At 42.4% G+C, this 27,979-nt stretch overlaps 2 protein-coding genes across 2 annotated transcripts; one reads left to right on the forward strand and one right to left on the reverse strand.

Annotated features, from left to right (window-relative positions):
- Window positions 1–1,345: 1,345 nt before the first annotated feature.
- On the reverse strand, window positions 1,346–23,033 carry STYK1 (serine/threonine/tyrosine kinase 1). Its single transcript, XM_005492735.3, has 10 exons — window positions 17,738–23,033; window positions 10,745–10,849; window positions 9,741–9,884; window positions 8,521–8,769; window positions 8,090–8,271; window positions 6,265–6,348; window positions 5,825–6,033; window positions 5,576–5,616; window positions 5,193–5,289; window positions 1,346–4,750 (listed from the first exon to the last, which is right to left on the reverse strand). Exons 2-10 carry the CDS (start codon window positions 10,809–10,811, stop codon window positions 4,546–4,548), a joined length of 1,278 nt encoding a protein of 425 aa, XP_005492792.1. The 5' UTR covers window positions 10,812–10,849; window positions 17,738–23,033; the 3' UTR covers window positions 1,346–4,545.
- Window positions 23,034–23,053: 20 nt separating this feature from the next.
- SYCE3 (synaptonemal complex central element protein 3) lies at window positions 23,054–26,333 on the forward strand. The gene is made up of 3 exons (XM_005492736.4): window positions 23,054–23,184; window positions 24,016–24,124; window positions 25,059–26,333. Exons 2-3 carry the CDS (start codon window positions 24,016–24,018, stop codon window positions 25,226–25,228), a joined length of 279 nt encoding a protein of 92 aa, XP_005492793.1. The 5' UTR covers window positions 23,054–23,184; the 3' UTR covers window positions 25,229–26,333.
- The last annotated feature ends 1,646 nt before the right edge of the window (window positions 26,334–27,979 follow it).

Below are 27,979 nucleotides of genomic sequence, written 5' to 3' on the forward strand. Positions count from 1 at the left end.
CACCGCAACAAACCAGGCAGGAAACATCAGCTTGTCTTGAAGACAGGCTGAGGTCAAGAGTTGAGAGCTGCAGCTCAGCTGTGGACATGCTCTTGGTGTAAAGAAAAAAGCAACAATCGACCACGACCAGGCTCAGGCATAAATATCTAATTGCTCTCATTCTTCTTGCAGTGATTCAGGTGGAAAGTTAAGAAAGATTTCTCTGGTGGTGACAGCTCTGCTATAGCCTTTCCACATCAAAATATTCTCTTCTTACATACCCAAGCATCATCCTTCACCTCCATGTACTGAATTTTGAAGAACTAATCATAGGAAGATGATCAAATAAAAAACTCCTGCAAGGCCATATGGGAGTTGAGCACATCCACTTCATTACAGTCGCCCAATCAAGGTCCATTTAAATGCATAAGAGCATAATAAGCTACAGAGACAGAAACCTGGTGCACATAAAATAACAGAGGGAGCATTTTCCACATAATATCAGAGGATGGATGTGAAATTCTGCACTGTTTTATTTCTGAAACTGTTGTACATGAAAAGATGAGCAAAATGAAAAATCAAGACAGGCAATTTTTCTTTCATCCCTTCATTATTTATTTTGGGTTTAAATCAGCATGAACAATTCCTCTCTGTGGTCCTCGTGGATCCCTTCTAACTCAGGGCATTCTATGACTCCATGATTCTATGAAGGAAAACGCCCCTTGCAGAAGGAGGAGCTGTTTAAAAACAAGGCAAGGGGAAAACACTAGCTCACCTCCTCCTTTCATCATAGATAGAGAAACCTGTTAAACCATCCAAAAATATGACAGTAACATGAAACTTATGTGAAAAAAGTAGCCTTTTTATATGTTTTGGACAGTTGGGGGGGATGTGTGTGGATTATTGCTATTTCTTGATGGTGCAGCACCTGCTATAAATAAAACCACAAGCTGTAGGAGGTAGCACATAAACCAGTGCACTCTCACATTCTCATGACTAAACCAAAGCCCTCACCAAAAATACAATTCTGTGAATTCAGAAAAGCAAGAGTACTGCAGTACTTCTCTTCCATGTGGCTGAACAAGAGTCCTTTGCAACATGCCCACTGTAGCACAAAGAAGATTTTGCACTTCAAAGACTTTCAAAGCTCATATGTGGTTTAAAAAATTCCAAGCACAGTGAAGCCAAATCATACCAGGAAAATTTAATATCTGTGCCTCCTGTCTGTTGTCACCTTTTGGACCACTTTTTTCACTCTGCCTGCTCTGGACAGGATTTCCTCATCCTTAGGAGATCCATTGGATCTGATTCAGTCTCTCACTGAAAAGGTGATCAGATGCCTGAAGAAGACAGGTAGGAGACAAGACTTTATGTGCAATGAAAGGTAATCTACATTTAAGAAGAACAGAGAAATAGTCCACCAGAAACTAATTAAATTATGCAGATGGCCCTGTCATCTTTGAAAAAATGAAATATAATAATAAAAAGGCAACATTTTTGATGAGAACAAAATATTCAAATTAAACAACTAAAACACTGAAAAGCCATGATTCTCCACAAAACAACTAAAAAATTTCCACCAAGTCCTCAGTGGGTTCACTAAAGAGAAATTGATGCATGAGTCTACATTGATCCTAAAATGGAGACTGCTATGTGGAAAAGATTTCTGTATAGGCTACTTTAAAAAGCACGGAGAGCAGTTAAATTAGGGTAACTCCACACGTACAATTGCATGATGCCAGTATAAAATTTACTATGATTTAGATTCAGTTACTTCCAAACCAACATAAATTAACCAGGGGGAGACAAATCAGAGTAAGAATGCTTACATTCTTAGAATGACTAGGGCCACTTTATTGAAGGGAAATGAAATCACATCTAACAGCAGGAAAAGGCCTTTTTGTGGGCAAAGTCATAAGCAGGGTCTCGGCACAGATTTGCTTGCAGGGGAAACCAAAGTAGATCTTTTGTTGGAGGCTGTGAGGTGCTCAGCATCTGAATTCCCATGGATTGCCTTGATCAGAGCTTTCACAACAGAAATAAAATAAGAGCATTTGTGTAAAGCAGAGCATTGCTTTCTGTGCTCTGAGAACAGTGCTGCATTTGTTACCTTCAGCTCTCTGTTTAACAAGGCTCCCTGTGCATTATTTGTCAGGTCTGCAGCAGCACTGGGGATGCTTTCACAGCTCTGGGATTGTATTACCTGCCACACACCCACCTTTCACAGGCAAGACTTTTCTGAATACCTGTTCTTCAGTGGGAGGTTTCAACCAATCAAATGCTTTTTTTAAATGAATAGTTTATTCATCAAAGATAACTGTGAATTTGACCTAATTTACCAGGCAGCTTTGAACCTGTCTTCAAGTGAGGGAGAGAGAAAAGGATGTTATTATTTTACCATTTGGAAAAGAAGGTATCTCAATTCTCCAGGTCAGATTTACACCAACTGGTTTATGAAGATCCAGGTGGCAATTAGCCAACACCATGGGAAAAGTCAGAAAGCTGACTGCTTCCTCTTGAATGGACTTTGCAATGTCCCAGTGTATAGTGGTGAAACATGTACTGCATGAACTCACATTACATTTATTTAGGGAAGCAAACTTCATTTCCCACAAAGCCTTAGTGACATGGAAAGAACAACTATTTCATTCATGTTATTTTGCGTTAAAAATAGAAAGCTTCTTACCATTGTCTTTGGAAGAAGACCAACAAGTTTTGATGGAAACCAGAATGGAAAGAGTCATGCTAAGTGGGGGGATGCTGAGTGAACACTGAATCCACTCTTCACACAGAATGGTAAAATTATTCCTTTAATGTGTATTTAGTCTTTTTTCGCAAGGACCTTTAATGCTCAAAGTGCCAAAATAGTAAGAGAAAAAAAAAACCTAAGATACTGTCAACTTTAGAAATAGAAGTAAGAAAAGCATAATTTTTTTATGATGTCTGTATGTCCATTAAAATCAATGATCAAAAAAATTCATATAAGCTTCGGAGTACTCACCTGACCTGCACAGAAAGCACACTCTCCATGAAGATGTATGACATTTGTGTAACAGCTTCTGCATCCACAGACATGAAGGGTTTTGCTGTTGTTGGGCAGGGAGGTGTGGGGATTGGTTTTTTGTGGGTTTGTGTGTTTGAATACAGTGCCCATGCTCCCAAGGGAAGCTAGTATAAGCACTGAAGAAATCACAGAGAATTATTGAATACCATCCCAGCATGTTCCCCAGGACATCTCCTCTTTCAAATACTCAACTGATGCATTTTCCTGGGACAGAAAAGATGGGAAAAATTTCCAGAAACCTCATGGTGGGTTGACTTTGGCTGAATGGTAGGTACCCATCCAGCCACTCTATAATTTCCTCTTCTTAACCGGACAGGGGAGAGAAAATACAACAAAAGGCCTCCAGGTCAAGATAAGGACAGTGAGAGATTGTTCACCAATTACTGCTATGGGCAAAAGAGACTCAACTTGAGAAAAATCAGTTTATTGCAAATCAAATTAGGAAGTGTAATGAGAAATAAAACCAAGTCCTGCAGCACCTTCCTCCACCCTTCTCTTCTTCCAAGGCTCAGCTTCACTCCCAATTTCTCTACCTCTTCTCATCCAGCAGGGAGAATGGGAGTTGCGGTGAGTTCATCTCACATTGTCTCTGCTGCTCCTTCCTCCTCAGTGGGAGGATTCCTCACACACCTTCCCTGCTCCATTGTGGGGTCCCTCCAAAGGAAAGTAGGTCCTTCAAGAATTTCTCCAACATAAGTTCTTTGCAAGGGTTGTTCTTCATTAAGTGCTCCAGCATGAGCCCCTTTCCATGAGGTGCAGTCCTTCTCCAATGAGGCCTCCTCTCTCCACAAATTCTGCCAGGACAGATTCTGCTTCAGCACAGGCTTCCCTTGGAGTCACAGTCTCCAGACATCCCCCTGCTCTGGCATGGGCTCTGTCAGGGGCTGCAGGTGGGTCTCTGCACCCTCCCTGCCCTCCAGGGGCTGCAGGGGCTCAGCCACGGAATTTCAGGGAAATCCCAGCTCTGGAGCAGCCCCTGCCCCTCCTTCTGCCCTGCCCTGGGTGTTTGCAGAGCTGTTCCTCTCACATTCACACTCCTCTCTTTCACCTGCTGTTATGCAGTATCTTTTACACTTTCTTAAATAGGTAATCACAGAGGTGCTACCAGTGTTGCTGAAGGGCTCAGCCTTGACCAGTAGCAGGTCCATTGTGGAGCTGGGGTAAGCTTCTGGCATCCTCTCACAGAAGTCACCTCTGCAGTCCACCCTATCACCAAAACCTTGCCACACAAACCTAACACTCCTTTAATTCAAGTTTCTCATTTCATTTTCTACAGCTTCCTAAACACACTTTACTCCCAAATGACCACTGGCAGAATGACACCAACAGGTTGATTTAACAATAATGATAACAGTTTCTTGTGTCTGGCATGGAGATTTTACAGATGTCTGAAGAACAAAGAGATCCCTTCTAACATACACACCTCATTCTGAGCTTCAAAATATTTAGAAAGGGAAAACTCTGAGACTTCTTTCTCCTTTACCAAAATACGAAAGGACCCTTCAGAGGATTGTGTATTCCCTCACAAGGCTGTGCACATCAACACCAGCAGCATCAGCATAGAGTTCAGGCACCACTGGCTCAGGCACCTGCAGCACTGTGTGCCCGTTGCTGGTCTTCATGGCTGTTTCCAGGCAGCACAAGAGCTGTGCTGGGGAAGGCCGGTCAGCTGCACTCCACTGCCAGCAGGATTTCATGATGCTGTACCTGTAAATCATGAAATGATGAAATTATGCCTTTATGCAAAGAAATGTACCTGAGATCTTCCCTTTGGATACTTTGTTCACTTCAGAGAATATCCTATCACTTTGAAGAGAAAAATCATTCCCCAGCAGTGCTGTACCTTGCAAGGAAGCACTGGAGCAGCAAATTGCAAGGGCACTTAAGCAAACAGAAACAAGTGTCATTTTCAACAGAAGGGAATGGAAACAAGTGTCATTTGCAACAGAAGGACAGAAAGCTTTTGGCCACAGAGGTTTTATGCAGCAGAACTCAGTAAGGAGATGTGGCAGACACAAATCTCAGTTAACAGATTATTCTCAGTATACTCTAGACTTAGAAATCTTGTGTAAAATCTCATTTTCTATGTCTCATTTCCATTTAGCTCTGCCAACCTCATGTTCAATTGTCCATAAAGAGAGTGGCTTACATGGCTTGCTGGCAGCTCGAGGGCTGCTTCATAATGTTCTGTTTCTGCAGGTAGGATAAGATGTCAGAAGGTGGCACCTCAGGATATGGTGGAGCACCTGGAAAGGCAAAAGGAGCAACAGTTGAAAACTTTATGGCAGCGTTTGGAAAGAGCAGCTTCTGTGCAAGACTGCCCTCCTTCCCTGTCAGAATCTGGGTTTTTTTCTACCACAATTCACAATAACAGAAGGTCTAAAAGGAATTGATGAGACTTTGCAAATTGGAAAAAAAGAAGGTGCTTATTTAAATGGCCCAACTTTACATTCCAAAAGTTAGAGATTTTGGGTCTTGTTAATTTGCTGCTTCCTCACGTTTGTTTTTTTTTTTAGCATTAAATCTTCTTACCTAATGTAATCATTTCATACAGTAGAATTCCAAAAGACCATCTGCAAGAAAAGAAAACAAGGTGATGTTTTTTGCTGGCTTAAATACATTAAAACTAGGCATGGCCTGCAGACAGGAGAAAGAATGAGCTGTAAAAGTGGAGTGTTATGCTGAAACTAGATCTGCCTTCCTGTGAATTTCAGGACATGAAATAATACATAAAGGAGAGAAAGAGACAGATGAACTTCTAGTCCCAACATGAAGCCATACATGTCTGCCTTGATGCTAGGGGGTTTGCTCAGGAGCCTCTCTGGTGCCTGCCACTTGACGGGCACTTTCCGTGTGACTGAGCTGGCACCGTGTGTGTGAGTTTCGTAGGCCAGGCCCAAACCACAGAGCTTGGCAGTGAAGTTGTGATGGAGAAGGACATTCCTGGCAGCAATGTCACCATGGAACAAGTTCTTTTCTTCAAGATAAGCCTGGGAAATTGGAAAAGAAAGAAAACAGGAAATTTAATTGATACAAATTTTCACTGAGCTTATGCTTGTCTTCAACACTGTGGAGTTACATGTGCTCAGCAACATAAAGGAAGCATATTTTCACAAAGCTTTTATTCTCAGTGCTTAGGCCAAGAAGACTTAAGCCACTGTACAAACTTGTGTTGCAATCAAGTAAGAAGGAAAAAATGCAACCAACCTGAGCAGACTTACCAGAGCTGCTGCAACCTGCTGTCCAACCTCATATACCTGCCTCTCAGTGAGGTCATAGGGGACACCATCCATTGCCATTACATCCTAGACACAAAGTAAGGGACCTTGGTTCAAACAAATGCCACAGCAGTAGTATTGTAGGGAATGTTTCCTTCTAATCTATCTAATCTTATGCCCCTCCTTCTCACAATTGCCCATAAATTGACTAAAATGTAGGAGGACGTGGATGGGTGATGCTGAGGGTATGTTGAGTAAGACAAATTAGAGATACTAGTGGGCAAATTGACACATGGGAAAAAAATTATTGTTAGACAGAAATTGTCAGAATGACAGTGAAGAATGACAAGCCACACAGATGAATGAAAGTTATATTATAAATTAGAATGATGAGTAGAAAACCACATTTCTAACTCATTAATTGGGCACCTGGTACGAGACTAACAGTCCATCTCTCCTACCACCCTGCCTGTTACAGTGAGAGATGAGAGAGAGAATAAGGTAAACACACAGTGTTCTTCCTGTGCCATTTTACAGCCCACAGATACATTCTACTTAAAAACTTCCTTAGATGGTTATGGTTTCAACATGTTCAGTAACCTTTGAAAGGTTACCATCCATAACTGACCTAATACGAACTGTCAGTATACACACCAGTCAGTGGCAAGACATTCCATTAGTCAGATCTTCAGATCATGAAGAATCACCTCCATTTGTTTGTTTTGAACATGGCATGTACTAGCTTTATTTCCTACCACCTGGACCTTCTGCTGAACAGGACAGGAAGCAATTCTTCTCTATTTAGAGTTTCAGATGTAAGAGAGTGATGGATTTAGACAGTAACAGCAGAGTTTTGTTTCTGTGCTTTTTGTAACAATGAGCCATAGAATCAGAATATGCTGAAGTGGAAGCGACTCACAAGGACCACTGAATCCAACTCCTGGCCCTGCACAGGACATCCCAACAACTCCACCCTGTCCCTGACAGTGTTGTCCAAACACTCCTGGAGCTCAGACAGCGTTGGAGCTGTGACTATTCCCTGGAGCCCCTGTTCACTGCCCCAGCACGCTCTGTGGGAAGAATATCCTCCTGCTATCCAATCTAAACCTCCCCTGATAGTTAGGCTCTTTTTAAACTTGAGTTAACATTGTCACTGGACTGCATATTTTCATACTATCAGACCTCATCCCACCAGATTTTGCCACTCATCAGCAATGGGCAGACATGAAGCCATCATTCATATATAAGAAACTTCTTCCTGTGCATTATTTCATTTTAAACTATGCTGAATTTTATCTGTTTTTTTTATTGGCAAGTCTGTCAATCTTGGATGATCCTTCTGCAATTCCTTTGGGTCTGCCCTTGGCTTTACTGGCTGGAATCATCAGCAAATATCTTCACGTCATTGTCATCCCATTTTTAGGTTATTAATACACGGAATTAACAGCACCACGGCCTAGATAGCTGACCTCCCTTCAGTGCAAGTGCCAACCTTTCATTCTTATATTCTATTTCCTGTCTTTACCAATTAGTTATCATCCCATGACCTTCCCCTGTGTTGTAACTGCTCTGCTTTCTTAAAAGCATTTGGAGTGATTTAAAACTTTAGGAATTCAGGTGAATTTATGAATTCATTCTCATTCCAGTGGCTGCAATGCCATTCAATGGTCTGCCAAGCAGGACATGTGTAGAACTTCTTTGGAGCACGGAAATAGTTTTGATTGATATAGAGGGATGCATGGAGAGATGAAAAAAAAAAATTACTTATGGATAGATATGTACCTAAGGAATTTAAGAAGCTATTCTGTCATCACTTCTTTTGACTCACCTTCCGACATGTCCACAGAAATGTCAGCAGGTCACCAAGAGACACATCTTCCATGATCATATACAGTGGGAGCTGGTCTACACAACATCCAACCAATTCAACCAGGTTCTCATGATGGCCAAGGTTTTGATGGAATTTAATCCTTCCCAAGAAATCCTTCACTTTCTGGGGACTAGCTGGATCTGAGAGAACAAAAGAAAACAAATTGAAAACAAAACAACAACAAATGGAAGCAGCATAGAACAGGTTGACAGCTAAAACCAACATAGTCAGCAATCTTTAATCCTACCAAGACATTCCTACAAGAACATCTTGGACTTACTGTACTGAACATAACTTGTTCTTGCCCAGAACTGATGGCAGTGCTCTGCCCAGCACCATGCCTGGGATACAGAGACTGTACCAAAGTGGATCCTGACCACGGCCCATACCTTGCAAGGCTTTCAACACCACAGCCTTAGTCTTCCCAGAGCTCCCGGTTTCCAACTGTGCTCTGTAGATGCTCCCATAGGCACCAAGTTTGATCAGTTGCAAGCTGTCTGGTAAGAGTTTCTCTCGTGGTATCTCTAATTCTTTCAGAGTCAAGGATGCAGAATTTAGCAGGCTCTCCACAGAGCTCTCACTCAGCTGGATGTAGCTGTTCTCTGTTGAGCAGGGTTCCTGCTGATTCTTTCTTGTCACTGACAAAAGAAAACACATATGATGCATAAAAGCAGACAGATGAACTCTTGTAATAGATGCCAGTGCTCATCCTTCCATGCTCTTTAATTTTTGCTCCACAGTGTTTCAGAAATCAGGGCAAAATAAGGAACTGTTATTTTATCCTACTTATCCTGGCCCTTGAAGAGGACAAAGAATTTATCTCCCACTCTATTTGATGAAAAGACAGAACCAGTCTAGAAATTTCTCCCATATTTAACTACATAACCTTTATAGATAAGACACATTTGTACTTCATTCCATGTGCTCAAGCAATGAACATTTTCTTTTATTACCAGTTCTCAATTATTTCTCTTAATATAGGCCCAAGATCTGTTTCCCTCTACATACACAAAATTAGTTCAGAAGTGTATTTTCATTTCCACACAGCCACACGTGTGTCAGCAAACCTTTCCCTACCCCCTCACCAGTTCTACTTCACCCTGTTCTACTACCTACTACCCCCTCACCCTGTTCTACTTCACGTTATCTCCATAGGAAGAGGGTGACAACAGCTTGAAATTAAATTTCTTAAATGGTAGTATAGAAAACAGATTAACTAGGTGTAATCTACACCAAAATTACTATAATTCATAATTACCCTGGTAAAACGCTCCTTGCAGCAGCCTCCAGGAGCTGTTACACAAATACACTTTGCAGCTCTTGTGATGTTACCACAGTACATAAAACAGCCCACATGGCATGATGCATTAGATTTTCTCAGGTCCATCTATACTACAGCTTCCACCACTGCTGCTGCAAAATGAAGTAAATCAGTGTTCACAATTTTTCTGCTGTTTACTGGATTGCTGAATACCACTCAGGATCCTTATAAATGGTTTTGCCTAACAGCTCAAGTGATGGGGAAATGGAATTGGCTTCTGACTGTATTTGCCATATTGTATTGGCTGAAACCAGTACTCTTTCCTCTGGCTGAAAAGCTTTTTTTTACCTTGGGTTCTGGCTGGTGCTGATTGCTCCTGCTTTGCACGCAGGCCGCGGCAGTGGAGCCAGAGGATCACACTGAGCACAATGACAAAAAGTCCCACCAGGAGAGCTGGGACAACGATCACTTCCGTTTGATGTTCACGCACAACTGACAGCGGAGAAAGAAAATGGAAAACCAATGAGTAAGCAGCACACTGGTTCTGTGTAACCATGTAGCAACAATCCATTTCAGTAACTTTCAGCCCCAAAAGTGTGTGCTCCATCCTCTGGAATAACTGAACACTGTTAGTGCTGCCACCTTATTTTTCAAAGGTGCTGAGTACCTAAACTATACATTTAGTATGAAGTCACTAAGACTCCCACACCCAACGTCACTTATTTAGATGCTATAATATGCAGGCCAGGAATTGTAGCCATTTGAAGTCACATCCACCAGAGAAACAGAAACAGCACTGGCAGTAGGACAGCAGGGAGATGGGACGGGCTGGATATTGCTGTGTCATTATGTGCAATTGCAGCTCCAGCTCCTTCCAGTAAAATTACACAGAGCATTTTAAAGGAAACTAGGTGTGGTCACCTTTGGAATTTGACTGGAAGACATTGCAATTAGCAAGGCTTGTGAAGGTAACTATCTTTCTCATGTCTCCAGATTTGGAGGTGGTTGAGACCTTTTTTTCTCTTCCTAAAGATGGCAGAAAGTCATGAAATCAAAATCCCACAAAATTGGTCCTTTGGGAAGCTGCAGGGAATCTTTAATGACTGCTGTACACCTCATTCGAAGTAGTAATTCTCTAAAATGGCTGAAATTATGTGAGATTAATCCAGCCACAGAGGCTTCATCCCCATAAACATTTCTTCCCTGAAACACAATGCAGGGAAAGCTCCATCAAATCTTTCTGTGTGGGCTGGGATGTAGTGGAGGAGAAGAAAGGGCTTGGCACACTTTTTAGTGAACCTGGTCTTCCTACAGGCATGTGAAATCCTATTAAAGGAATGTGTGAATCTTACCACATAGCTTGTCATTGCTATTGCACTCCAGCAGCATCCGTGAGAATCTTTTCACATCCCCTGCCATGTTCAGTTACAAGCAAGCAGGCCTCCAGCCCCCACTTTCTGCACAGACATAAAGAACAATAACAAAGTTTATTGGGAGAAAGGATGATGATGAATGAAGAAGTGAAGTGAAGTGAAGTGAATAGGGAGCTTTCTACCCCTTACAATCAGTGGCTGCAGGGAGCAGCACTGGGATTTGAAGGCTTGCAGAATGACACAGGACATCCACTATCACATTTTTGGATTATGCCCTGCATGACCAGAGAGAATTTAGGGTTAAGCTTGTTCTACAGTGCTCCACAAGCAAATGAGGACCCCTAGTCCTAAAGGCTGGCATATGCACAAAAATCCATAGATATGAACCTAATTATATTTAAAGAACATCTAATACCCTCCTAGCTAACACATTTTTAAGATGCCAGAATGGCTCAGCATTTTATCTTCTGGTCTATTACAAGTGAACAGATCAGTAGCATGCAGAGAAAATGCCATTCCTGACTACAGTCCTTGCCACAACTTCTACTGTTGCTGTACAAAGACAAGGAGAAAAAAGAGTTGTCATTAGGGCTCTCTGGTACCAACTTCTGAGCACTGCCAAGTCTGCAGGTATTCTGAAGAGCAACATCTGCATCTCTTCTGCATTTGTAGCTGAAAATCCACAGCCTGTACAAGCATGCACCTTGTTTAGTTACTGCTTCTTATAAACATTGCCAAAACGTAAGACTTAACAGCTTTGCAAACAGTATTATCTAGAACATTTTATTGGAACTGTGACTTCTATCCTGTAAGCACCTACTGTGCTTTCAGCTATGAGTTTCAGGCAATTAATTTCAATGGCAAATATAGGGCATTGATTTTATGGAATTTGGTGATGAAATGTTTCAGTTTGTTCTCATGCTTAAAATTAATAAGTGAAATTATTCTTTACCAGTTGCACGCCAGAGACAGCAGAGAGAGGCAAATGGAATATACCTGTGCTTTGAGGTATCACAAAAAGTCTTTTTCCTGTTTTTTATTTAATTTCATTCTTAATGTGCTAGCAGATTTACCTGGTTCCAAGGCTGGCTACACCAGGAATCCAGCCAAAGGAGTAATAACACAGCAATAATACCAAGCTTTTCAGGTACACTCTGAAAGCAAGCACACTGAAACAACCCACCTCAGCTCTAATACACACACACACACAAAAATACACAGGGCCAGTCCTGGCTTTCTTCATTCTCAGGTACACACAGACTTCAGGACCATTAGCCAGCAATCATATTGTATAAGTCATGAAGAGTCCAAGCTCCATCTTAAAACTTGCCAATGGCTTTGCACAGGTGCTTACTAGAAAAGCACACTGACATTTACACACCATGCATGCACAGGCACACAAAAGCACATACACCCCCATTTGTGCTTACAGAGTGCAGCAAAGATCCATGGAAAAAGCTCTGACACAGCAGCCATGTCTACACTGGTCCTCTCTGTAAAAAAGATTCCTCCCTACTCTTTATGCACCTCCCAGCAATGATGCCAGTGGGTGGCACTCATGTTTTCCAACCACACTCAGGGCAGAACCATGGGATCCAGGAAGGAAAACACCGGCAGTCACTGGCACTTTATTTGCTCTGGCACTCCCATGTGCTGCAGTTTCTTATGGAGGTGTAAGCACTGGAAAAGATTGATTACAGAAGGCCACTTACACTCTTTCTCTCTATCCTCTCACAATACTCAGCAAGCAGAAAAAGAAGTTTTGCTCACTATGGTAATTCTGAAGTGCCTTTCAATGCTACTTTTCAGGCCAAGACTAAATAAATTCTAGACTAGGCTGTTTCTGCAGCTTACTTGTCTAACAGTAACATCACTGCAGTTCTTACATTCCTATCCTCACAAGAATGGTAACTCAGAAATCCACAGAACTCAACATTATACATTTAATATTTTTTGCAGTGGGAGATACACAGAAGTTATGTGGAACTAACGTGTTTATGTGCATACTCAACACAGAGCAGGACTACTGACAGTGCTCAACTACTTATTTTATTAGATGAAGACATTTTTCTAGTACCAACAGAGGATAAAGGAAACAAAAATATCTTAAAAGGTTCAAAATCTGTACCTCACTGGCATTCTGATTTTCCTTGCCTGTGGGTTAACACTGTACCAAGATCAGTACTGTCTAGATCATATGAACATATACACTGTGTTACTTCAATTTAGAGTTTGCATTAGAGAATTTGTGCAATTTTAACTAAATGTCAGCTTCTTTATTCCACTGGATTTTTTAATATTCTTTTACACAGACTGAGTCCACTCTCTGGAATTCATAGAATTGTAGAAATTGGAAAAGATCATTAAAATAATCAAATCAGTCAGCCCAGTACGATGTTCATCACTAAACCATGCCCTCATGTGCCACATCCACGGGTTTTTTGTACATTTCCAGGCATGGTGATTCCACCAACTTCACTGGGTAGCCTATCCCAATGTTTAATAAATCTCAGCAAAGAAATTTTTCCTGATCTAATATAAACATCCCCTGACACAACCTGAGGCTGTTTCCTCTCATCCTGTCCCTTGTTCCCTGGCAGCAGAGCCTGATCCCCCCCAGCTGTCCCCTCCTGTCAGGGAGTTGTGCAGAGCCAGAAGGGCCCCCTGAGCCTCCTTTTCTCCAGGCTGAGCCCCCCCAGCCCCTCCTGGTGCTGCAGCCCCTTCCCCAGCTCCGTTCCCTTCTCTGGACACGCTCCAGCCCCTCCATGTCCATTTCTTGTCCTGAGGTTCCCAGAAGTGCCCCAGGATCTGAGGTGCGGCCCCAGCAGTGACTGCCCAGGGGACAGTCACTGCCCTGGCCTGCTGCCACACCATGGCTGGCACCATTGGCCTCCTGCCCCCCTGGGCACACCTGGCTCCTGTCCAGCCGCTGTCCCCAGCACCCCCAGGGCCTTTCCCATCTTTCCAGCCCCTCTGCCCCAGCCTGGAGCTGCAGGGGGTTGGTGTGACCCAAGGCAGGACTGGGCCCTTGGCCTTGTGGAATCTCAGAGCACTGGCCTGGGCCCATGGATCCAGCCTGTCCAGATCCCTCTGCAGAGCCTTCTGACCCTTCTGAACCCAAATCCTGATGTCAAAGCTAAATACACAACGAAGACCACAGTACCTAAAAATAGCAGAAGCAGCAGCTCTTAGACAATGGGAAATACAAGGCAAAACCTTAGCAGAAGTTGAACTACACTCACCTGCAAACTGCTCCTAGCAGGCTACTTGGTGCACTACACGTGGCACAGCAGTTCCACAACCTGGCAGCAGTGCCAGGTTAATTAGCCCCCATCCTACACCAACACTGCCCCTCTGTGCACATTTGCCAACAGGATGAACACTTGGGGAAAAGGCAGCATTTTGTTTCCAGCTGTGTTTGCTTGCCAAGCTGTTTTGCTGCCCTGGCAATTTAGACAAAGCACAGAGGGCAACACAGGGACAGGAAAAAGCAGCTAGAAGGTGGCAGCTGTGGGAGCTGCTTAAACCAGTTCAGGAAATCCAAATAGTGAATGTCAGTGTAGCTGAGCTGAATTAAGTGTTCATCAATGCCAAAAGAAGGGATTATCTCCTGTCTTTGCTGTCTTCTTATTGTTTGTTTTGCCCTCAGTTGTGCAATTGATCACATGGTAAGTTGATTCAAACCACTAACCAAGCAGGAAAAATCCACTGCTCTTTTACCATGGTGATTTCCTGCCATTTTAGTGGCTGGTATTAGTCAGGGGTGAATGGCTAATTCATCTAAAGCTGCAGTGTGAAACCACTCCCTGTGTCAGCACAGATCCACAAGCTCTGTGTGCCAGCAGAAGCCTTACCATGATTTTTCCAGTCCCCTGTCATTCATTCTCAGATGGATACTGTCCCCTTAGCAATAGCAGAAGCATTCACACAATTGTAAAGCCCTAAAATCATCAATCCTCTCCGACATTTTATGGCCTGAAGTTCTCATTATGTTATTTAAAGTGCCAGGACGAAGACTTAAGAAGCCTGAGTGACAAACTTTGTGGTGAAGACTGAAAAGAAATATCAAGACTTAAGACACCCATGAAATATATGGGAACAGACAGCTTGAATACTGCCCACACAGAAGCTGTCTGCTGCTTGCTCCTGCCATGTTCAGGAGAGTTAAGTTGTCCATATTCACAGCAAATACACAGTTTTGCCCCTGAATATGTCTAATTTGTAAGCTATGAGCAGTTTCCATCATCAGTGTGAACATGCAAATCCTTGTGTAATGATTAGCCAAAGGTCTAAAGAAACAGCTGATTAATTAAATACAACAAAAACAAAGGCTAAGATTCATCTAGATCTTCATTAGACCCTATGAAAAATGCTATGAGCTGACATGGACTTAATGCAGTTATTTCTCCAGACATTCTGTCCCATGTTAACTGCATACCACTTCATAATAAAATATTCTTACACTTGTTTTTCATGCACCAATTGGGAGGACCAGCCATAATGTGACTACAGGCACATAAAGAACAGCTGAGTAATTCAGTAACTTCAGTCCAGCACACTGCCTGACTGATAAAAGACAAATCCTTAAACCTTATGTCTGCTACTCAATTCCTTGCAGTGGCAAAACCTTGCTCTCCAGCTTTGACCGTTACTATTTCACTGCTGCTTTTATTATTTCCCTCCTCTTTTATCTGACCTTTAAACATGATCAACAGTCAAGGCTTTGGCAACTGCTCTGCACAAGCGCACTGTGCTGGCTGTGCAGCAGGAAGGGAGAGCAGCTACCAGGGAACTGCAGGAACCAAAGCAGCAGGAAACCACAGGTGTGGGCAGTTGTGGACATTGAATGTCAGAGAAGAGGGAGAAATAAAGCACCACTGTAAAGCAAACACTGAAAAAGAGATTTTTTTTTTTCCCCTGCCATGTCCACTGTTTACCAAAAGCAGCATCCAAACAAATAAAAAATGAGCCTGACGGGTGTCAGCCATCCATTTGTTAGACTGCACACTCTGTCTCTTCTGCCAGCAGAACACCTTAGAGACTATTTCCAACAGACCATGTCACTTTTGCAAGGTTTCCCTGGCCCTCAGAGTCACCTCATCTCTCACTGCAAGGCACCTCTGGGTCACCAAGCAGCATCTTCACCTGTGCTGAATGGGAAATTCTGACCAGCCACACCAGAGTCCCTTCTGTCCTTGAGAACAAGGACTAAAAATAATATCCTGTGGCTTGCTGTAGCAATGTCTCAGCTGTAAAGATTTAGTATTATAACTCACTTTTGAAACAGCTGGTAGCTGTAACACCCTGTAAGAAAACAGTGTTTCAAAAATCAGATACAGAAACACAATATTTTCTCTTGGTCCAAAATTTAAAGCATACTGGAATATCAAACTTAGGCTAGCTGCTACAGAAGCATATTAAGGGAGTGGAAGAAAATTAGGCTGACCACTTTTGAAGAGCTAGACCACAGAGAAAACAGCAAATAATGAGGCCCATGCTGCTATTTGAGCAGGTGGTTACTTGGAGGAAACTTGGCTTCCTTTCAATAGAGCAGGAAAAACAGGCAAAGTTAAGAGTCACTACTGCACTGAAAAATGAGTCAGGAGAACTCACTGCTGCTGTGCTTTATGCTAAAAATGTTAGTTCTAACTGGCACCATTTCAGTGGAGATATGCAAGTTCTTACGGTGCTAGGTTTTGCTTAGATCATCTACAAAAATTAATTTATTTGTGCTGCATAAGGAAATCTAAGCACAGAAGTGTGAAATGGTACAGAACCTGAATAAGGATTAAGACAAAGATATTTTTTCTAATGCGGACATGGACTACTATAATTTCTGGAAAATTAACATATATCTTCAACATTCCCAATGAACTAAGTCCACCCAAAGTAATTCCTCACAGGTAAGCTGAAGAACGAGTTAAAATAATAAAAAAAAAACCCAAGGAGTACATTACGCTGAAGCCCTTAATGAGCAGGCCATAAAAAGTCTAGAGGCCAAACTTTCAACAGTACACTATTATCTATGGCTTCCTTTTATGAAAGCAAAAATCATATACTACTTTTGAAAATGTCTCCCTGCTGACTGAGCTCTGATTTTGCTGGTAGCTGCCTGTATTAAGCCTGTATCAAACCCCAGCACAAATACAGAAATTCTGAAAAACTGTGACAGCAAAAGCTATGGCAGAACATGAGAAGAATGAAGGATTTTTGTTTCAAAGGACTATGCATACATATAGCTCTTGTTGTGAAAAACCAACTGTGTGATAAAAACACTCCATGACATCACATTACTGCTTAAAGGTTTCAGAAATCCACCATAAATCTGGTTTCATAAATTCACGGCCACCTGAAGCTGTGTAGATAATTTTAGTTTTAGTTTTCCAAGTTCTGGATGTTTCTTGGTGGATCTAACACAAATTTTGTTTGTAATTTAATCAGTAGCTCATGCACATATAGGTAAACACATAAAAATCTAGATATCTGCACCACTTTGGGTTAGAGATCACTGTATTACAATCAAGCAACAGTGATGGGAGTAAAATGGTAATTAGTTCTGAATTCAGCCCGAGGCATGTATTACTTAACTAAAGACTGGACATATTTATACACACATGCATAGCATCACCCTGTTTCAGTGAACTGAGACTAATTTTATACAAAACTTAATTACTTTGTTATTTCTTCCCCTTTAAAAAAGGCCTGTGAGCCATTTCATTCAAATCAGACAGAGTGTAGAGGACATCCCTTTTATTTTTTCCTAAACCCCAACACCATTATGATAACAGAAATGGCTGTAAGTAGCTTCACTACCAGCAGTAAGCACATGCACATATGTACATGCACACACACACACATGTAGAATTTACAGTACAGCCACCTTTTAATTCAGGTCACATTTATGTTATTAAAAGTATTTTAAGAAATAAATATTCATGGACTGATCTTCCAGAAGTGCTTTCTCTCACTTACCTGAGTGACACCACGTCCCTTGCCCTGCGGTTGTCTTTTCCTGAAGCTCTCCTGCTGCCAGTTCCCAGTTTGTGAGGCCACTCCCAGTAACTCTGATGATTACCTTTGGTAGGGTTGTAATTCTTATGATTAAGTTCCTCCTCACTGATTTTTCTACTCCAGTCCCGCCCAGCTTCGGCTCCTTGCTGCTCTAGGTCTGCCCAGCTGTCTCCCCAGGGATGTCCAACACACAGCTGACAGGAAGGCACACACTTGCAGAACAGGTCTGTCTGGCTTCCACACACCTGCTGCTCATGGGCTGACTATGGGCACAGCAAAGAGCCCCCAGGCAGGCACCTGCAGTGGGTTTGAAAGGCACACCAACACAGATCAAAAGGGACAGGTTATGTAATAAAGAGAATTCATACACTTCTAGCTACTGGTTCACATTTAAAAAGAATGGGCCCTTGGAACACAAAATCTGTACAAAACCCCCAGGACTCCAGAGGCTGAAAAAGCATTCCATCAGGAACACAGTCTGCAAATGAAGAAAGAGATAAAAGACTAATGATATCAAAACATGCTACAGAAGACAGCAGAAACACAGGGTTTTTCACATTCTGCCTTGCCCCTTTGCCCCTTTGCATCCCTCCTGCTCAGGCTGTCCATGCATTCTGCCAGAGCTTTGGAAAGTTCTGGCAGAACGCATGGACAAACAATATTCCTGAACTTCCCTGTGACCTTTTCTGCCATGATGCCCTGGGGGTCTCCATTGTGCTCCACTGGTGTCCTCAGCAGCCGTGGGGTCTAATCTTCATCACACCTCTGCATCTTAGTTCTGGGGACTTTCTTCCCAACCACTGCATGCATGCAAGCCCCAGCTGTTGGTCTGCCCTCCCCTATCACTGATAAATCTTGTGGTAAGAGTTTCAGATTCATGAGTCCTGCTTATGTGAGTCTACACAAGATTATTTGCTTACCTACTTCACAGGAGTGAGAGGCAGTTGCATTTCAAGAGTAAACAACAGTTCTTGTTGAGAGACAAACTTCATTTCACACTCAGCAACTCGATGCAGGTGGCTTGGGGAAGATGCAGCAGATGATGTGATCTCTGCCAACTGTTTTGGCCAAACTCATCTACTCCTATTAACACTTTGTCACTGCATATAATTATGTTGTTGTGGGGAAAATTTTAGTTGTGGCACAATCAATACCTTTAGGTATCAAAAGACAATAGTTAATTTAAGAGACTTCTGCTTAGCATTATTCTTCCAGCTGTCATTAACCCATGTGTCCAAAACAGTGAAAAGCAGGAGTAATTTTTTCATTGCTTGATCTCTCTACAGACACTGGCAGGAGTGGGCAAAGTAGTATCAGTAAAACAGTCCTGTGATATGGATTTTTATCCCCTGAGAAACCAGGAGAGACATTTTCTAGACTGAAAATTTTCTTGAAATAGAAAGATCACTACAGCTGCAGAATGTAGGCCTAGACTGATTTCAGCTTTCCTCTCATTCTGGCACTAATTTGCATTGACTCTCTGTAGTGTTTTCTCCATGAAGGAGCAGGGATCTGCCTTATACCTCATTTTCCATTAAACAGTAGCAAAATGCAAAAAACAGTTCCTCATTTAAATTAGTTCCCTACTGAAATGAGTTACATTCCACAGGCACCCTCCTCAAGGGCACCTGGAGGAAAACCTATTCAGACTCCTTTTTAAAAATATGACAACTGAAAATCTTCCTCCTTTCAGTTTCTACACCTCCCTGCCGTGGAAGAGAGTGTGAAAGGCAAAGGGTTAAATATTCAGGATAAGCATATGCAAAAGCAGCAATGGCTGCAGCTTTTAATTTCCCCCACCAGTGTCCCTGTTGTGCTCCCAGTCTGACTGGTTGGATAAGACATTTTAATGGTTCAGAGTTCAGGCTTCAGCCTATATAATCCTCCTCATTCATCAATGAGAAGGCCTTTCCTCCTGCTTACTGAAGTGACAGAAGTCATTTATTGTCCTGTGAAAAACAGACTTTTCCTGCTATGTCTTTTATTGTATGTGCATCCACAAAGAAAACATTGCCTGTTTGACATCCTCTGTCCTTCTCTATTTTTTCCTTATGATTAAGCACGCTGAAAGGCAGCAGACTGGCAGTTTTATTAACATAACCATCCTCTTTATCTCCAAGACAGCTGGAGCACATGTAGAAACCATCCTAACCACACACAGCTGCTGCACCATAGCCTCAAGATGGGTTCTGGGACTAAGCAGTGAACTTATTATTTTCACCTTCTAATATAAGACTTAAAACTGTGGCTTATAGCTGATAGACTGTGACTGATCTTTTGGTCAACGTAAGCCCACAGAGGTGTAGAAACTCGGAAGCTAAGGGGCTAATGTGTAAGTCTCAAACAACAACAGCCAGGCAGCTGCAGAGCCAAGCAAGGATAGTTGGTAACAACACACTGTGAGAAAGAACAAGATGTGGCTGGGGAAGGGGCATGCAGAGGAAGGACAGCACTTTTCTGGGACACACACCCTTGATGTAGTTTCTGCAGACAGGCATAACATGGCACAGCAGAGGGATGATCTTAAAGCGAAACAAAACCTCCCATCATTATCCTAAGCATCTTATGATGCTCTGCCTCATGAGCTTTGCCTCTCAAAGTAGCAGGTTTTCTTAAGAAAAATTACAAGCCTATTTTTTTAATGGCAACTCTGTTGTGATTTTCAGTTCATCCCTGAAGTATTTCTTATTTGAAATTTCCAAAGGTTCCACCATATGAAAATAAATAAAGTAGAAAACTGAAATGGCCTAATGATTAGGCATCAATCTTCATCAGCTAGCTGAAGATCCAGTAATTTGCTAGCACTTCCTTTATTCAGGGATTTTACTCAGCTGCTTTAGAATCCCTGCAAAACTTTAGCAACACAATGCTCTGTCTGATAAAGTTGCATTCATGCAACTTAGGTGAATAAATACTTGATTTTATTTTGAAGACAGAGTCTCAGCTTCAAACCAGCTACTCAGTTGGCAGTGAAATGAGTGGTGATTGCAAGAGATGAGCAAGTCTGCTGCATAATGAGAATACTAATATACCAAATAATTAAAAACAGAACTAAGTTTGTGTTTGTGAGGATGAAAAAAAGGATAACAAGAGACAGCCCAAACCATTCAAGGTCTGGATATTGATCTGGAATGGGACATGACTTGGACCATGGACAATTCAGAAATGGGACTCTGCTATAAACCAGATAATTCCTATCTATTAACTCTTGACAAACCTTGAGTCCTGTTTGCTATAAACCAGATAATTCATATCTATTAACTCTTGACAAACCTTGAGCCTTGTTGCTCTTTCTCCAGAAAAAAATCTAACCTGATTTCACCTAGTGCTGCAAACACCTTCTCCAGCTTTTTTTGTTTCAATGATGCAAAGATCATAGAATCACAGAACAGTTTGGAAAGGACCTTTATAGACCATGCAGTTCCAATCCCCTTGCCGTGGGCAGAGACACTTTCCACTAGTCCATACAGCCTGACCCTGAACACTTCCAGGGATGGGCATCCACAACTTTCTCAAGACAGCCTGTTCCAACTTCTCACCACCCTCACTGGCAAGAATTTTTTCCTTATATCCAATATAAACCTACTCTCCTTAGCCGTGAACCTGCTGCTCGTTTACCTGTCATTGCCAGCCCTGGTCTGACGTCTCCCTCCTTCCCGCAGGCAGGGTGAGACTCTCTGAGAAAAGCAGCAGAAGCTCCACGCAGCTTTAAACTCAGGGGTTAAGAAGAACTTTTGCGTTACTGTCAGGAGAGCCCCTGAAACCACCGCAGCCCATCGGGCACGGCAGCTCCTGCGGCCCGGCGCGCCCGGGGGCCGTGTGGGCCCGGGCTGGCGGCGGAGGGCGGCCCTGCTGCTGTGCTGGGGCTGTGGGCACGGAGAGCGGCACCTCCCCTACCCCGGGCCCGGGGATGGCACCGCGCCGGGGCTGTGGGCACGGAGAGCGGCACCTCCCCTACCCCGGGCCCGGGGATGGCACCGCGCCGGGGCTGTGGGCACGGAGAGCGGCACCGCCCCTGCTCCAGGCCCGGGGAAGGCACCCCTCCGGACACGGTGCGGATGGAGGCCGCGCTGCCCAGCACGCCCAGCCCGGTCCCGTTTGACATCCTCTGTCCTTCTCTGCTTTTTCTTTATGGTTAAGCACGCTGAAAGGCAGCAGACTGGCAGTTTTATTAACATAACCATCCTCTCTATCTGCAGGACAGCTGTAGCACACGTAGAAACCACCCAGACCACACACACGGCTCGGTTGGATGCATGGGCAGAGCCCAGTAAGATGATATTTAATAAGTCCAAGTGCCGAGTCCTGCATTTTAGCCACAGTAACCCCCTGCAACGCCATAGACTGGGGACAGTGTGGATAGACAGTGTCCAGGCAGAAAGGGACCAGTGTGCCCTGGGCAAGAAGGCCAATGGCATCCTGGCCTGTATCAGGAATAGTGTGGCCAGCAGGAGCAGGGAGGTCATTCTTCCCCTGTACTGGTGAGGCCACACCTTGAGTGCTGTGTCCAGTTCTGGACCCTCAGTTTAGGGAGGACGTTGAGAGGCTTGAGCACACCCAGAGAAGGCAACGGGGCTGGCGAGGGGCTTGGAACACAAGCCCTGTGAGGAAAGACTGAGGGAGCTGGGGGTGTTTAGCCTGGAGAAAAGGAGACTCAATGGTGACCTTATCACTCTCTACAGCTACCTGAAAGGTGGGTGTAGTGAGGTGGGGTTGGTCTCTTTCTTCAGGCAGCAACTGACAGAACGAGAGGACACAGTCTCAAGCTGCATCAAGGGAAATATAGGTTGGATATTGGGAAAAAGTGGTGGAGTCACCATTCCTGGATGTGTTTAAAAAAAGACTGGATGTGGCACTTGGTGCCATGGTTTACTTGAGGCGTTAGGGTATGGGTTGCACTCGATGATGTTGAAAGTCTCTTCCTGCCTAGTGATTCTGTCCGTGATGCCGCACAGAGCCGGCCGCGGCGGCGCTGGAAGCGATAGGCAGGCGGGACACGGTGCCAGGGCACAGCCACAGCCCGGCACCGCGGAGCGCCAACCGCGCCGCCCTCCCGACCGCCGAGCTCTCCCAAGTGATTGTGTTCGTGAAACACAGAATCAACCGAGCTCGTGAGCCCGGGCAGTGAGCGGGCGGGAGGGGCGGGCACGGCGGCCGGACGGCGTTTGGTGTCGCGTTACCGCCCGCCCCGTCCGTGAGGGCGGCTGGCGGGGCGGCCCCGGCGCTCCGGGGGACGCGGCCGTGGCGGCGGCCGAAAGGTGCCCGTGGTGTGGGACAGCGCCCCGGCCTGGGCTCTAAAGGGGCATGGCCGGTTAACCTCATTGTTTTACCTCATAAGTTTTACCTCGTTGTACGAAGAGACACTTGGAACACCTAGCGTCCGAGGTTTGCCGCCGGTTTACAATGCTGTAAGGCCATTACAAACCACCGGTCGCGTTCCTTCCATACATACTGATAATAAACCCTGGAAAACAGATACCCACTGAGTCTGAGAAATCATGTGATAAAAACTCTGCAGTGTGATGTATAAAGTCACTACACTGAAGCTCTTCCGTCTATTTCTTCACAGTTACGCCCCATCCATTGATCATTTTCAGAAAAGGAAATTAAAGGCAATACTTTGTGTTACATTTTCGGTGAACACTACGGTTCTAAAACTCTATTTTTGCCCCAAGCACTTTTACATCCTAGAATTTCATTCCCTACAACTAAGAAGAGCTTAGGGAATCATAATCACTTATCTGCCTCTATGGTGACAGAACTTAGTGTTTGTACTTAACCTGTTTGAAGCCTGCAATTGTGAAATAAATACTGGTTACAAATGGGGATTTTACGGCTAACTTTGAAAATAAGGAGTTGCCCTGGGTCAGAGTATTTGGGAGAGAAGCTGGAAGACAACTGTAACAGGGTAATGAAGTTTGCTAGTGAAGAGTTTGACACAATGATCTTTTATTACTGATACCAAAAATCTTTATTTTGCTCAAGCACAGCATATTTTAGCTTATTCTTTCTACTAATTTCAAAATGAGTCACAAGTAATATGCAGCATACAGATGACCAGTAACCTTAAAGTCCGATTTTTACTGAATTCACATGTAGATCTAAAAATTTACATGTGCTTACATGTGCATGTACATAATATGCTTTTATTTTTTTATTGCTATGTTACTTGGTCTCAACTATGAAAATCAACTCACTTTAGAGTAAAATAAAGTAGGAAATTCCTGGTTTCCTTATAGATGGCAGAATCAGAATCTCAGGAAGGAGACGATTATAACAGGGGAAAGATGGTGGAGAACATTAAAACAGACATGGAGGAACTTCTGGAGGAAATGGAAAAACTAACAGGTACAGGTCTTTATTAGCAATGATATGGATTTTTGTACTATAGACACTGAAGATTTATTTTTATATTTATTCTGTAAACTTCTGTATGATAGAAATGTAATTAAAACAATCACCATCAACTAATGCCCTCGTGTTCTTAATTGTGAAAAAGCATGCAGATAATTAAGCTGGTTCAGATGGCTCAGAATTAAAAATCAATAGGTGATGATGCATGCATACTTGAGAGTGTTGGTTAAAAAATGAAATATTACTAAGGTCTTTAATGTACAATCATTAAAATATAGTCTATAAAATGAGACTTAATTCTAAAAAATGGATACATATCACCTCTCAGATCAGTGTACTATAGTGAATTCTTGGTAAAATAAAAGGGGAAGTAAGTAAGTGTACATTAGTGCATAAGTGCTAAAACTATTTGCTCAGCTTTATCAGATACTCATTGTTTCAAAATCAATTCCATTATTTAAGGTACTGATTATTTCAATATCAATTTCATTACTTAAGTTGTCCTTAAAATATTTCATTTCTGTTGTAATCTCCTTGATCTTATTCTTCCTCACCTAACACAAGCTGTAACCAGTCTGGAGGGAGGACTCCTTATATAATATTCATATATTTTAAAACACTCTCTTGACCCTTTCCATTTGATTACCTGTTTTGTTGTCATTTTAGGTGAAGTGTCCACCCTTGTTTCATAATTTACATCAGTGTACTTTCATTATGAACTATTTTGAGACATTTATAAGAAGTAATACTGAACACTCCATTTAATCTATATTACTGTAGGCAGTTTCTGTTTTATTTTCCAGCCTTCTCTGAGATCCAAAGTGATAATAATTCATTTTATTAATTGAATTTGCTTATTGAATTTATGTATTGAATCAGTCCTTGCTGTTTCCTGGCCAGAAAACAGTAATAGGTGTTGTGTTTGCAGTGCGTGCAGCCTGGATGGCTTACAGCTACACGGCCATCCAGACCAACGCAGACCTGTCCAACGCCATGCAGCACTCAGAAGACGTTTTCCTGATGTGCAAAGAGCAGATGGAGAAGAAATGGCAAGAGGTGCTACTGGAATCTAGAAGTGAAGGGGAAAAAAAGGAATAAATTGAACTTGGTCATGCTGCCAGAATGACATTCCTCGGAAAATCACTCAAGTCCTTTTTTGTCCCAGCTGTGGAGGTTTCACAGGCTCTGTGGGAAATGGGCTTTCCTCTTGCTAAGAACTACTTATTTGTGAATGTCTGTGGAATTATTTTAATGAGATTACACATATAGCTTCATATAGTTGAGGGTAAAAGGCAGCAATGTGTGTAGTTGCATAATGCCCATCAGTAATCCCTGTAGAGTTTGCACACACAATTGACACGCCCTCTGACCTTTTCCCTGGAAGATCATACTCCATGGTCAGCATAACTGGAATTCTTAGAAACCTGAACAAACTGGGGAGATGGGGAGCAGGGCTGCTGTAGAGGACCAGCCTAATGGCATTGCAGTAACCTATGCCTTTCAAAGAAAACTGAAGAATTGCTTACTTTCCCAAATAAAACACAGGTTAAATTCTAGATCTGCAGATAGATTTAGATGGTTTTATTTAGTATTATCATCTAGGTGTTCAATTACATAGTTTTATTATTTAGATAGATCATCTATAGTTGTTGCATCTTCTTTCATTAGATTTTTAACCATTTCTTTGAACTGATTTCCCCAGAAAGATTGTTCCTCTCAAACCCTCTGAAGGTGGCATGAAATAAATTTTTTTTTACCATTATAGACTGCAGTGAGTGTGGTGGCATTGCTGCAGAAAATACTAACCATGTTATAAAACATGCTTTTCTCCATACATTCTTACTGTAAAATATTAGAAAAGGACTAAACAATTTCTTCTTTAGTCAGGATGTGGATTGAGAGCAGCAACTTATGGTTTGTGGTTTTACATAAATGAGTAATTTATCAGAGATGGAATTCACTGCAATAAATTTTAAGGATCTTCCCTTTTATTAAAATCAGTCTCTTTTAACTAGAAAGTAACCACCATGCAATAAGTGAGAGCACCTCCATCTCCTCTGAAGAGGTAATGATTTAAATCACATCTAAAGAATCCCTGAAAGTTGGCCAATGTTTAGGCTGTGTATTTCTTTGAGAGTGGTTGATCTAAATTCAGACAAAATGTTTATCCACCGAAGTAAAAAATATGCAGACAATTTAACTATGGGTGTTTGGTTTTTTTTAATACCAAGTATTTCTAGAGATACAAATGGTAAGAACAAACTTTGAACTCTACACTTGACTTTCCCATGGGTAGGTCTTCACTTCTCCCCAAGATTTTCTTTGCAGTTATGTGACGATTACAAGAGGAAAGTTAGGGATGGGCAGCAGTGCTTATTCCTAGAAAAACTATACAGCAAGATATTTATATTTTTACTTTGCTATTTTTATCCCTTATTTATTTACTGGATTGTTACTCACCATCTACCCTATTTCAGCCCCCCTCGAGCCTGCAGCAGACCCCAGATAGCCCACATTGCAACACCTTTATTTCTTGTCACGGGGGTGTGTCCATGAATTTCCAGAAAAAATTAAGTGGAGTAACAGCCCCATCTAGTGCTCACATAACTGTACCAGTAAACTGGATTGCTGACATCTCTTAACTCCCCAGCACCCATTTCCTGTGATGAGAAGTGTCAGCAGTTGTGAGGGGTGTAACACTGCAATGCTTTTACCACTCATGACACAGCAAAATTTACTGATCTTAGTTATGCACTGCACCTGTTGGCAAGTCAAGAGGCTGATGTCCAAGAGTAACCTATCCAAGAGCCATCAAGTGGAGCCATAAATATTCTCAATACTCTGCTTTAGAGCATTGAGAATATTTTAGAGTATTGTTTCCATTTACAGTTTCTTACCAAGAAACAGATGAGACTTATACAAAGCCTCCTGTATAATTCTGATGGAAATTCTTCTGGTTCAAACTGTGCCCTTCTTTCCAGTGTAAAACAACTGAAAGAGTGCTGAAATGAGAACATTTCACACTCAGGCATCTCAACCTTGTCAGAACATGTCCTAGAGCTCTGTTCAGAATATTTATTTCATTTACTATTACTGCCCTCCAGTTCTTTATTATAGGCCAAATTACCTCAGAAAGGCTCAAGCATCCATATGAGTTGTTTTACCTTTTAGCATATTTTCAAAATTTCAGTCCACATTCTTGCAGCAATTTTTCCTGAAATTGAATCTGTAACACAGATTTATTATATATATGTATATTATATATAATATATATGTAAAATTGTATGTAAATATATCTATTTACACATACTATTAAAATAATCTTTTTTTCTGAACAAGAACTGTATCACATAGGCACTACTGGCATGAAAATGGCAGTTTATAATTGATACACTAAGGACCTTTGTGGTCCTACTCAAGTTGCCATTTACAAGTCAAAACTTACAGCCAAACATTGAAGAATAATCTATTTCTACACTAGTCAGAAAATATGAAGCTCTGAGTCTTTTCTAACACATTTTAAAACCTTAAGATATTAATTACTCATCAGCTGGTGGTACTAAGTCATCAAGATCTATTTTCTGCTCAGTGCATTGTTGTCCTGCTCTAGGACTCAAAATTCAGTCATAGCAGCCTTGCTCCATTATTGCAAACAGAACAAAACAAAGTTTAAGCTACCACTTATTTGACATGGCCTCCAAAATCTTCTCATCCCATTTACACCTGTGGAAGGATCCCACTGCCACTTGGCTCCAGCAGATGATTTTCCCTGCAGCTCTGAGGACTTCAGAGCATGGACTTTCCCTCTACAGAGCACAGCAGCACTGAAGGCTCACTGGTTCTCCAAAA

The sequence above is a fragment of the Zonotrichia albicollis genome, chromosome 4 (genome assembly GCF_047830755.1).
Source record: "Zonotrichia albicollis isolate bZonAlb1 chromosome 4, bZonAlb1.hap1, whole genome shotgun sequence".
NCBI classification, from domain to species: domain Eukaryota; kingdom Metazoa; phylum Chordata; class Aves; order Passeriformes; family Passerellidae; genus Zonotrichia; species Zonotrichia albicollis.

Excerpts from the sequence above, each read along its gene's own strand:
- STYK1 (XM_005492735.3), bottom strand. The coding sequence starts at position 10,811 with ATGGCAGGGGATGTGAAAAGATTCTCACGGATGCTGCTGGAGTGCAAT. Across the intron at positions 8,272-8,520 it reads GGTGTTGAAAGCCTTGCAAG|ATCCAGCTAGTCCCCAGAAA; the intron begins GTATGGGCCGTG and ends TTGTTCTCTCAG. Across the intron at positions 6,349-8,089 it reads TTCTGTGGACATGTCGGAAG|GATGTAATGGCAATGGATGG; the intron begins GTGAGTCAAAAG and ends CTTTGTGTCTAG.
- SYCE3 (XM_005492736.4), top strand. The coding sequence starts at position 24,016 with ATGGCAGAATCAGAATCTCAGGAAGGAGACGATTATAACAGGGGAAAG. Across the intron at positions 24,125-25,058 it reads GGAAATGGAAAAACTAACAG|TGCGTGCAGCCTGGATGGCT; the intron begins GTACAGGTCTTT and ends TTGTGTTTGCAG.